Source organism: Chiloscyllium punctatum, chromosome 17 (genome assembly GCF_047496795.1).
Source record: "Chiloscyllium punctatum isolate Juve2018m chromosome 17, sChiPun1.3, whole genome shotgun sequence".
In the NCBI taxonomy this organism is placed as follows: domain Eukaryota; kingdom Metazoa; phylum Chordata; class Chondrichthyes; order Orectolobiformes; family Hemiscylliidae; genus Chiloscyllium; species Chiloscyllium punctatum.
The window spans coordinates 94,255,967-94,268,499 of NC_092755.1; the positions used below are offsets into that span (position 1 = coordinate 94,255,967).

The 12,533-nt window shown below is 40.0% G+C and overlaps 2 protein-coding genes across 2 annotated transcripts in view; one reads left to right on the plus strand and one right to left on the minus strand.

Annotated features, from left to right (window-relative positions):
• Positions 1-158, minus strand: part of naa25 (N-alpha-acetyltransferase 25, NatB auxiliary subunit) — a 104,052-nt gene extending 103,894 nt beyond the window's left edge. Inside the window, exon 1 of the mRNA XM_072587970.1 lies at positions 74-158. Within this exon, the coding sequence (XP_072444071.1) occupies positions 74-131 (58 nt within the window). The 5' untranslated portion in view covers positions 132-158. The remainder of the gene's footprint in view (positions 1-73) is intronic.
• Positions 159-249: 91 nt separating this feature from the next.
• Positions 250-12,533, plus strand: part of LOC140488147 (TRAF-type zinc finger domain-containing protein 1-like) — a 58,964-nt gene continuing 46,680 nt past the window's right edge. Inside the window, exon 1 of the mRNA XM_072587974.1 lies at positions 250-268. The gene's annotated coding sequence lies outside the window, so the exon portion shown is untranslated. The remainder of the gene's footprint in view (positions 269-12,533) is intronic.

Consider the following 12,533-nt stretch of genomic DNA (forward strand, 5'->3'; position numbering starts at 1 on the left):
ACAGCTTGAATTTTGTTACTGGTGTGTGAACAGGTGAATGTTGCAAGCAAAACACGACGAATTAATTCGTTACCATAGATCGGACGCAACCTCCTGTCATTGGGATCCTGCACATGGCTACGTGCCGCCATGATGACTCTATGCTCCTGCGCATGCGCACACCCACCCGCTCCTCCGGCTACTGCGCATGTCTATTGCTGGACATGGTGCCGGTCCAGACACATGCGCAGTGTCGTCCAACTTGTCAAAGTTCATTTGTCAGCCGAAGGTAAGAAAGTTATATGGGTTTCATTTAGAATAGCTCACCCATCTTTTTCACTTTTAACTTTTCTTCTGTCCTAGCTTGCTATTTCTCTGTTGACCGTTTCATTATCTAAGGTATAGATAGGATAGATCGAGTGAATCCTTAGAAGGGTATAAAGGAAGTAGGAGTATACTTAAGAGGGAAATCAGGAGGGCAAAACGGGGACATGAGATAGTTTTGGCAAATAGAATTAAGGAGAATCCAAAGGGTTTTTACAAATATATTAAGGACAAAAGGGTAACTAGGGAGAGAATAAGGCCCCTCAAAGATCAGCAAGGCTGCCTTTGTGTGGAGCCGCAGAAAATGGGGGAGATACTAAATGAATATTTTGCATCAGCATTTCCTGTGGAAAAGGATATGGAAGGTTATAGACTGTAGGGAAATAGATGGTGACCTCTTGCAAAATGTCCAGATTACAGAGGAGGAAGTGCTGGATGTCTTGAAACAAGTAAAGGTGGATAAATCCCCAGGACCTGATCAGGTGTACCCGAGAACTCTGTGGGAAGCTAGAGAAGTGATTGCTGGGTGTCTTCCTGAGATATTTGTATCATTGATAGTCACAGGTGAGGTACTGGAAGTTGGCAAATGTAATGCCACTGTTTAAGAAGGGCGGTAAGGACAAGCCAAGGAACTAAAGACAGGTGAGCCTGACCTCGGTGGTGGGCAAGTTGTTGGAGGGAATCCTGAGGGAGAGGATGTACATGTATTTGGAAAGGCAAGGACTGATTAGGGCTAGTCAACATGGCTTTGTGCATGGGAAATCATGTTTCACAAACTTGATTGAGTTTTTTGAAGAAGTAACAAAGAGGATTGATGAGGGCAGAGCAGTAGATGTGATCTATATGGACTTCAGTAAGGCGTTCGACAAGGTTCCCCATGGGAGACTGATTAGCAAGGTTAGATCTCATGGAATACATGGAGAATTAGCCATTTGGATACAGAACTGGCTCAAAGGTAGAAGATGGAGGGTGGTGGTGGAGGGTTGTTTTTCAGAGTGGAGGCCTGTGACCAGTGGAGTGCCACAAGGATCAGTGCTGGGTCCTCTACTTTTTTGTTATTTACATAAATGATTTGGAAGCGAGCATAAGAGGTACAGTTTGCAGATGACACCAAAATTGGAGGTGTAGTGGACAGTGAAGAGGGTTACCTCAGGTTATAACAGGATCTTGACCAGATGGGCCAATGGGCTGAGAAGTGGCAAATGGAGTTTAAGTCAGATAAATGTGAGGTGCTGCATTTTGGGAAAGCAAATCTTAGCAGGACTTATACACTTAATGGTAAGGTCCTAGGGAGTGTTGCTGAACAAAGAGACCTTGGAGTGCAGGTTCATAGCTCCTTGAAAGTGAAATCTCAGGTAGGTAGGATAGTGAAGAAGGCGATTGGTATGTTTTCTTTTATTAGTCAGAGTATTGACTATAGGAGTTGGGAGGTCATGGTGTGACTGTACGGGACATTGGTTAGGCTACTGTTGGAATATTGCATGCAATTCTGGTCCCCTTCCTATCAGAAAGATGTTGTGAAACTTGAAAGGGTTCAGAAAAGATTTACAAGGACATTGCCAGGGTTGGAGGACTTAAACTATAGGGAGAGGCTGAACAGGCTGGGGCTGTTTTCCTGGAGCGTCGGAGGCTGAGGGGTGACTTTATAGAGGTTTACAAAATTATGACGGGCATGGATAGGGTAAAACAGGCAAAGTCTTTTCCCTGGGGTCGGGGAGTCCAGAACTAAAGGGCATAGGTTTAAGGTGAGAGAGGAAAGATATAAAAGAGACCTAAGGGGCAACTTTTCCATGCAGAGGGTCGTACGGGTATGGAATGAGCTGCCAGAGGAAGTGGTGGAGGCTGGTACAATTGCAACATTTAAGAGGCATTTGGATGGGTATATGAATAGGAAGGGTTTGGAGGGATATGCCCTGGTGGCAGGTGGGACTAAATTGGTCGGCATAATGGGTTGGACTGAAGGGCCTGTTTCCATGCTGTACATCTCTATGACTTTATGACTCTTTCAGGGCTCTGTCTTCACCTCCTCCCTTCCCCACCACCGGTTCAGGGGAAAGACCATGTTTTCCCCATCTACTAATAACTGTGTTGACGAGTCACCGAACCTGAAATATTATCTCTGCTTTCTTCCATCAGATATTGTCAGACCTGCCGAGTTTCTCTGGCAATTTCTGTATTTGTGTCAGCACCTTCTTTTAGACTCATAGAGATATACAGCACAGAAACAAATTCTTCAGTCCAACTTGACCATGCTGACCAGATATCCTAACCTAATCTAGTCCCATTTGCCAGCACTTGGCCCATATCTCTCTAAACCCTTCCTATTCATATACCCATCCAGATGCCTTTTAAATGGTGTAATTGTACCAGCTGCCAGCACATCCTCTGGCAGCTCATTTCATATACACTCCACCCTTTGCTTGAAAAAGCTGCTCCTTATAGGTCCCTTTTAAATCTTTCCCCTTTCATCATAAACCTATGCCCTCTAGTTCTGGACTCCCTCACGCCAGAGAAAGAGACCTTGTCTGTTTACTCTATCTATGCCCCTCATAATTTTATAAACCTCAATTTCCTCAAACTTAGAAATTATATCCAGCTCTAATTTTGACAAAGACAAAACCCATAATGCAAAACATAATTCAATTGCCTTGTTTACTTTATGTTAATTTTCCTTGCATTTTCAGTTTAATATCCGTCAACAAAGGTCAATCATGAGTTTTAACATGGATTAAGGAGAAGAGGATGAAAATTTATTTTCACCCATATGGGCCTTAGAATTCATTATTTGAAAAGTTGTCAAAGGAGAAACTCTCATTGCATTTAAAAAATGCTTAGATTTGCACTTGAAGTGCTACAAGTGCTACTGAGGATCAATTGCATTAAAACTGGATTATTATCTTTCAGCTGGCACAGACAAAATAGACCAAATGATGTCCTTCGCTGCTGCAAATTTGTTATACTTTGGTTTGTTTTGTCTCCACTAAAACTGTTGACTCTTTTGTCAGGTACTGTTTCAAGAGCTGTACATCACCCAATGATTCTAAACTCTGAACTTGGCTGAGTTGTTAGCATCCTTATTTCTCTGTAAGAAAGCCTATGTTAATACTTTGGTATACCTAAACTGAGTTGACACCCAAATGCAAGACAGAGTAAGTGCTATATTATCTTTGGAATAGACACTGAACTGCTGAGAAAAACTGTGCAGCTTTGGGTTGTTGGCAGCAAACATATAGAGTTTCTGTTGGGTGTGAATGTTGTGTTTATCATTTTCATAAAAACAAAAGGGGCAGTATGCTGTAGGCAGAGTTTATTTCTACTTCAGTCTCAAGTTTCATCATCTGATTTTCATAAGTCAAAAAATTATATCATAGAAATATAAATGTTCCTTTTTGAGTTTTTTTTTCAATACCAGTGCACTGGCATATTTGACTGTACAATTTCTTGATTGGACTGGCTTGATAGAACAGGTGTTTTTGTCATATCCATTAATGGTCTTTCCAGTCTTCAAGAGGGGGAAGGTCTGTATTAACCTTGACTGAATCTCAGATTGATTTAATCAAGAAAAGTAATGGGAGATAGAACTTTGTCAGCCAATTCCAATAGATGTATGTCAACAAAATACAATATTTAAAATGAAGAAGAAGAGTGGACTAAGAATGGATCATTGCCATTGATTAGATTCAAAAACAATGAGAACTGGGGCCATGCTAAAGCAATCCTATGGAGAATCAACCATTTGGACATTGCAGAGGGGTCAAAGACAGCGCTAATTTCCTCTTCTGAATGTTAAAATGTCATAGGATATAATGGGCCACAACAATACCTAGTGATCTCAACCTGCAAATGCATTATTCAGACACCTATTTGCATTAGAAACTCATCATAACTGATGAAATAAGCATTTTACAAAAGAGAGAATGAAGTTTTTTGTAGAATACTTCAAAATTCTTCACAGCCATCAAAATGTTTTCGCAAAAGAATCATTATGAGGTGGGGAAACATACGGCAGCAAATTTGACCATATCAAGATGCTACAAAAAGTAATGGCCCTCTTATTTAATAAATGATGTACTGTTGAGGAATTTCAGAGAATGTTCACTGAGTTTACTCCTGGGAGGAAGAGGCTATCTTATAAAGAAAAGGTTGGGCCGATATTTATTGGAATTTAAAAGAATAAGTAGTGCTCTTATTTGCAACATATGATAATCTGAGGAGTTTCAAAGTGCAATTTTTTTCAATCTTAATATAAATTTAATGATTAATATTCAACTTACATCATTTGATGTTAACACTTGAGATTTTCATGGATGTTTTAAATTGTTTTAAAAAGAACACAGCTGACTAAAATGGCATTTGAGATCTCCTGACAAGCCCGGGCAACCCCAAATGGAATTTCAAGTGCTAACTGCCCTGGAACTACCATTCTAATTAAGAATCGGTGAAAGTAAAGTGAGTGAGGTTTCAAGAAATTTGCATCTCTTTGTTTACTCAAATCTGCACGATAACATCAAATATTGAAAATGAAAGTTTACCTGAGTGTTCAGCTTGAAAAAGGCAATAGAGCTATACTGGGAATATAGAAACAAATCCATCTAGAACCTTGCTTTGAGAACAAAGGAATGAGAAAGCAACATGTACTGAACACAGTCATGCCTGACTAAGTTGATTGGCTGGTTGACTTTATAATTAAAGTGTGCTAGTTTTGTACTAAAAAGGAAACAAAATAAATATTTATTGTGACTCACTGCAAAGGAAGTTGTGACCTGTCTTCAGTTGGTCTCCAAAAGATACTGAGGTGTTTCTCCTCATGTGATGAGAAGGAATTTGCTGCTTTTGTTAGATCATGAATTCATGACACTGAGATTTAAGCTGACTAAGGGAGTATTGAACAAAAGAAACCTGATTAAGTGTACCAAACTATGAGTTTACTCAACCTCTGTGCAGTTCTCCATAGTAATGAGACTGGGACAACATATACTAAACAAGAGGAAAGGCTGAACATATACCACCTTCACTGTCTCAGATATGGTCTCAATATCTTCAGTAGGACAAGATTATCAACTCAGTGGCCTTGGAGCATTTTAATTTTATCAGATTACACTCATTACTGAGCCAACAGCATCTACTTTGGTTCAATCATGTCCATCAGATGTTCCAAATCCTCTTCTCTAAAATAAACTGGGGACAGGGTCATGACCTGACCATACTTCTGCTTCAAGGCCATCTGCAAATGATATGTGAAGATGTCACATAATGACACAGATCAGAGGGATGTAGTTACTGGTGACTGTGAACACTCCACATGGACTGTCTGGAGGGAGTTTGGACAAAGTGAAGTGAATAAGTAAAGTCAGCTGGTCTAGAAGAAGGTCCATAGAAAACTGAAGCTTCAAATCCTGCATCTTTCCATCCCCTATCTCTTTCCAAAGCAAATGCAGCAAAGACTGCCATGCCAGAACAGAACTCCTCAGCCACACCAATGTTTAACATAGTGTTGAACAACCAATGGAAAAACCATTGCTTCACACGACAAAAGGCATCCAATAGAGAACAGACAGGAGAGTCAAGTTAAGGTCAAGACCAGATCAGCCATGATAATATCGAATGGCAGAGCAGGTTTGAGGAGTCAGATTGCTTACTCCTTCTATTCCTTATGTTCTTATGAGGTCAGTGATCAAATAATCTTTTTCTCTTGGTATTGGATGACAGCTACAGAAAAGCAACCACTGTCATCTTCTGTGACTTCACTCTTCTGGCTGCTGAATTCTCTCAGTTATCTTCTTTCTTTTTACTGCAAATATGTTTCATATGAAAAGGCACCTTTGATAGAGAGTGTTAACTAATTTATTGGATTTGTCTCGATGGCAGTTGCTTTCTGACCAATTTTCAAAATGCCCACATTTTATACCCCCAACATCAGATCATCTGAATGGTTCAATGTTGGCAAAACAATAAATTAAAACTCGACAGGGTTTTAGTATCCTGGGGCAAAAATTAAACTGATTGGTTAAATTTGAATTGTTGTCAAAACAGCAACCAAAACCCAGGTATCTATTTCACAGCCAAATGTTGCATATTTGTAATTTTCCAGTACACTCAGGGACTGCCATCTAGTCATATACAAAGGCGCTTGTAAGCTCTCAGTTCAAAAGCATTCACTCTCTCTTAAAGGTACAGTACATGGCTTCAACTTCATAACAATATGGAGGAATGGTGCTGAAGTGTTCTGAGGGAATATTGATGCAGTGCAGAGGCAGAAGGTATGCTACATGATAGAATAGGGGTAATGAGAGCAAGTGGAAAAGGTGTTTTAGGCGACAAGAGTGGGTGTTTAGAGTATAAGCATTGGTGGGAGGGTGGGAGGTGGATGGATAGGCAAAAATGAGTGTGAGGTAGCAGAGGACACAATATTGCATTTTCCCTGGTGGAATGGAGATCATTGACTTTCATACTGCACTGCTGCACAATGCTCCTCACCCTGGAAATAGAACTGACCCGGCTGGTGACCTCTGACTATGCAGTTCTGGTTGGGGGTGGGGAAGGTGAAACAACCTCTGCTGGTCCTCCAGGTAGATAACCCCTTTACATTATCCCACACACAACGAGAGACCTCATTGTCTCTCTGAGGGGAGAAAGTGAGGACTGCAGATGCTGGAGGTCAGAGCTGAAAATGTGTTGCTGGAAAAGCGCAGCAGGTCAGCCCTTCTTCAGGAGGGCTGATGCCCGAAATGTCGATTCTCTCTGAGGGGAACATGGTACCAGCTTCCTCTTCTATACCATCTCTCCTCATCCCTTCCACAGCCAAGCAGCACAGCTTTCAGATGGCAGAACTCCTGCAGGTGCACAGATTAGATTTGATTCTTGCTGTGAGGCCAAGATACAGCAAGACATCTTGCTCTGTCTTATGCAAGAATCATTTCAAAAAACTTGATGCACCTTGCAATTTACAGCCCCATGAGTTCTTTTCAAATAAAAATTTATAGTTGGAGAAGTGCAAAGTGATGGATATGAAGTTGAACCTTGTGATCAGCAGAAAAATGAAGTAGATAAGTGAACACAGGTTATGCTTTTATCATTGCTTTATCAGGATTATTGCTTCAGCTAAAAGCAAAATTAGAGTCGTGGAATCATACAAAACAAAGGAGGCCCATTGGCTCATCAAGTCTGCACCAAACCATCTAAGTTAATCCAAATTTCCAGCATTTCGCCCAAAGCCTTGAATATTATGGCATTTCAGGTGCTCAGCCAATTACTTTTCAGAGTTTTTGAGGTTTCCTACCCTCTCAGGCAGTACATTCCAGATGAGTGTAAAAGGTTTCCCTCAAATCTCCTCTAAACTTCTTGCCCTCCCCCTTAAAATTGTGCTCCCTTCAGCTGATTCATGCCCCTCACAATCTTACAGACCTCAATCAGGTCCTCACCTCAGTCTTCTCTAAAGAACTCTATCCAGCCTCTCTTCACAGCTAAAATGCTCCAACCAAGACAACATCTTGGTGAATCTCCTGTATACCACCTTCAATGTAATCACATACTTCCTATCGTGTGGCAACCAGAACTGCACACAGTACTCAAACTGTGATCAAATCGGAGTTCTGTATAGCTCCAACATGACATCCCTATTCTTATACTCTATGCCATGACTGGTGAAGGTAAGTGTCCCATAAGCCTTCTTAATCACCTTTTTTTTCCCTGTCCTGCACCTTCAGGAATCAGTGGACAAGCACACCAAGATTCTGTGTTCCTATGAAGTTTCTCGTGTTATTAGCTGTCAAATAATCTGAGTTTGAGGCTTAATGAAAAGACACTGATAAAGCTTCAGAAATTCTAATAACATTTATGGACAATGTTTATGAAGTATGAACAGACTTTGATAAATTTAGAAAGCAGGATGGATATTCTCCAGATCAATATATATTGAATTTTAACAGTTTAAAATTTGAGATTGCAGAAATTCTGCTTTAAGATTCATGAATCTTTAAAATGTTGGACTGTGCTAAAATGTCAAATATGGTTAGACTTCCTTAGTAAGTGGAGTTAGATTTTCAGAAAAAGATATACTTTTGGAACAGATATCAGCTTTCATAAAAAAACATTTCTGGGAAAACATTCATTTCCAGTGCCCGTAGTACCTCAAATAGGTTATTCAGCAATAACAAAAAGAACAGAGGATTCAATTGGAGTGGCAATGCAAGATCACCCAGATTCAGATCAAAAGTGTCAATACTAAAGGGCAATCAAGACTAAAAGTCGTGAAGGTGGCACGGTGGCACAGTGGTTAGCACTGCTGCCTCACAGCGCCAGGGACCTGGGTTCAATTCCCGACTCAGGCGACTGACTGTGTGGAGTTTGCACGTTCTCCCTGTGTCTGCGTGGGTTTCCTCCGGGTGCTCCGGTTTCCTCCCACAGTCCAAAGATGTGCAGGTCAGGTGAATTGGCCATGCTAAATTGCCCGTAGTGTTAGGTAAAGGGGTAAATGTAGGGGAACGGGTGGGTTGCGCTTCGGCGGGTCGGTGTGGACTTGTTGGGCCGAAGGGCCTGTTTCCACACTGTAAGTAATCTAATCTAATCTAATCTAATCTAATCTAATCTAATCTAAAAGGTGTGGCAACAGGAATTAGATAACTATAATTGAAGAATGACTTCTGGAAATACCTGGCATATGGTTAACAGGTGTTTTAAATGTGACTTAAAATATTGTTATGGAATAAAATGAAATATCAAGCTTTTCAAAATTACAGACAACATAGAAGTTTCAGAAGGATAAATATTGTGATCTTGATCAGGCTGAGTAATTGTACCAGTGAAAGAAGTTTCCGTTCCTGATTAAATGGTTTTATACCAGGCACATTAAATTGCTCTGTGATGGATAGTGGATGCGCACTCACAGACTGTCTAGCTTTAAATAATAACTACCAAAGTAAGGCCAAGGAATTTCAGAGTTTTGCATATTTTAGGTTTCGGGATGACAACATACTGAAAGCACTAAAAACAAGTTTATAGGGTAAACCACTATATCAGCACAGACATAATGTCAAGTGCAATACCCTTATTTCTTGAGCAGTCCACCAATGAAAAAAGGCTGATATTTACCTGGACATGAAACATGACAAGGTCATTGTTTTTAGAAAGTTTTTTGCAAGTTTACAGTTCTCACAATATAGACATCATTTTATTCCTTTTAACAAGACACAACTTCTCTGATCAAAATATTAGGCAGTTATTAGCATCAGGACATAAGAACTTCAAGGCAAAAAGTTAAATTATCTTTAAATTATATCAGCAGTCTGCCCATCCATTTTCTCACAGGTTAAAAATTCAACTAAAGAATGCAGGAGTAAGGAATGAGTAGTTTACATGTATGGAAGGGATCAACAATAAATGTAATATGCGTAAAATACCATGGCCCATAACGTGTCTCCCTTCAGCAAGAGACCTTAATAAAGTTGAAGTATTGGATTTAAAGGTATGGGGTAAGGAGATGTATGTTTTCAATTTGCAGTTGGCAGATGCCAACTAGATTTGGTCAGTCTACAATAATATATAATAAAGAGAAAAGAGTAAAAGTGTATAAGGTATAAGGTGGAAAAAAATGAATGGGGAACAGAGGGCAGGTACCAGTTAAATTCCTAACTTATAATGGCAGGGAACTTGCCAATGATGAATTTAGGACGAGGTGTAAAAACATGGGCATTGTGGTCATGAAAATTGTAGCAAAATATCCCTTTAGTAATGGTGTGTGTGAAAGAAATCATGTGGTAATAGATGTAATGCTTTTTAAAATCCTTGCAGACCAACCAAATTGTAAATGAAAATCTGCCCTGGTATATTTATTGCAGGAGGTTGGGCATACGATACACATTGAGTTGATTTTTTGTGGGCGGCAATCCAAAAATTTCTTTTGTAATGGATGGGTATCCCCAGCTTGTGGAAGAAAGTGTAATGAGTTCTATTTTTTATTCTTAAACAATTTTATTTCAGTTACATCTCTTATCCTTTTTATTTTTAAACTATTCAAAATGGTGCCGGATTAAGACCATAAGACCATAAGACATAGGAGTGGAAGTAAGGCCATTCGGCCCATCGAGTCCACTCCGCCATTCAATCATGGCTGATGCGCATTTCAGCTCCACTTGCCAGCGTTCTCCCCGTAGCCCTTAATTCCTCTAGACAACAAGAACCTATCAATCTCGGCCTTGAAGACATTTAGCGTCCCGGCTTCCACTGCACTCCGTGGCAATGAATTCCACAGGCCCACCACTCTCTGGCTGAAGAAATGTCTCCGCATTTCTGTTCTGAAATGACCCCCTCTAATTCTAAGGCTGTGTCCACGGGTCCTAGTCTCCTCGCCTAACAGAAACAATTTTCTAGCATCCACCTTTTCAAAGCCATGTATTATTTTGTACGTCTCTATTAGATCTCCCCTTAATTTTCTAAACTCCAACGAATACAATCCCAATTGTGGTGACTTTTGAAGCTTTTCACCATATTTTACTGTTTTATTCACTGTAAAATGCAAGTGACAATAATTAATTAATTAATTGATTGATTGATTAGTTAATTAATTAATTAATTAATTCATGCTTTCTTTCTGAGTACCTGAAGAAAGCCTTGCAGGCAGGGAGAAGGACATTCATTAAGATTGATGTTTCAGGGCAAATTTGACAGGCCTTAATGTCTTAGAAATCAATTTTCACCAAGTGGACATGATATATTACAAAAGACAAAGGTAGAAAGAGTGGAAGTTGGGGTAGAGTAATCATAGAAAAACACTTTTAGAGTCTGGCAACCAAAGGCCATGAATTACATACTGAGAGAACAAGTCATAGATGCAATCTGTGACTTATTTCACCATTATACCAGCTGATAACATCTACAGCACAACACCAAAAACTTTTATGGAGATTTTATAAAACAAGATTTACCCCAATCCAAGAAAACAAAGAAATAAATGGATGACCTTCGAACATTTTGAAGCTCAGTGGTTAGCACTGCTGCCTCACAGCGCGAAGGACCTGGGTGTGATTCCAGCCATGGACGACTGTCTGTGTGGAGTTTGCACATTCTCTCCGTCTCTGCATGGGTTTCCTCCGGGTGCTTTGGTTGCCCCCCACAGTCCAAAGATGTGCAGGTTAGGTGAATTGGCCATGCTAAGTTGCCCATAATGTTCAGTGATGTGTAGGTTAGGTGTATTAGTCAGGGGAAATGTAGAGTAATAGAGTAGAGGAATAGGTCTGGATGGGTTACTCTTCAGAGGGTCTGTGTGGACATGTTGGGCCAAATGGTCTGTTTCCACACTGTAGGGATTTGATGATCTATGATCTAAAAGAGTAGAATTTAAAATTGAGAATTTAGAAGAGAATATGTTTGTGTGGATGATCAGGGAATGGGAATTGTCTGGATATGCAAACCAGGAGGAGAGAAGAACCTTGAACAAACTAAATGTGTGGAGTTTATAATCTGGTGTCACGCTGATATATGGACAAGGGTCCAGAGGTAACAATGGACTGAATGACTGTTTCACCAATTATGAGCTGAGGCAGGGATGAATTTAGGAGCTGTTTTGAAGGTGGAAACAATAACTCTTGGTGATGATGCAAATATCTTCTTGAATTGATCTCAGACTCCATTATATGAAGGATATTATGAAGCAGGAGAGGATTCAGATGAGATTTACCAGGGTGTTGCCATATGGAAGGTAGGAGTTATAATTAGAGTGTGGATGAGCTGGGTTTTCTTTCATTGGAGCATGGGAGATTGAGAAGTGACCTTATGGAAGTTTACAAAATTATGAGGGGTATAGACAAGATTAATGGGAGGTATCTTTCTCCTCGGATCTGAGCTTTAGGACTAGGGGAGCATAATTTTAAGATGAAAGGAGAAAGATTTAAAAAGGACAACCTGTTTAAAAGGGCAACCTTTTTACACAGAGAGTGGTTCATGTATGGAATGAACTTATAGAGGAATTGGTGACTGTAGGTACAGTTACAATGTTTAAAAGACATTTGGATAAGTACATGAATAGGAAAGGTTTGGAGGATTATGGTCCAGGCACATGTAGGTAGGACTAGTTTAGTTTGGGATTATGGTTGTCATGGTCTGATTGGACTGAAGGATCTGTTTCCTTCCTGTATGACTCCATGATTCTATGAGGCACCATGAAATTTGTATACACATACATTGGACTGTTATGGGGAGCAGATGAAAGGCTGATTGTACATAGAAAACATGAT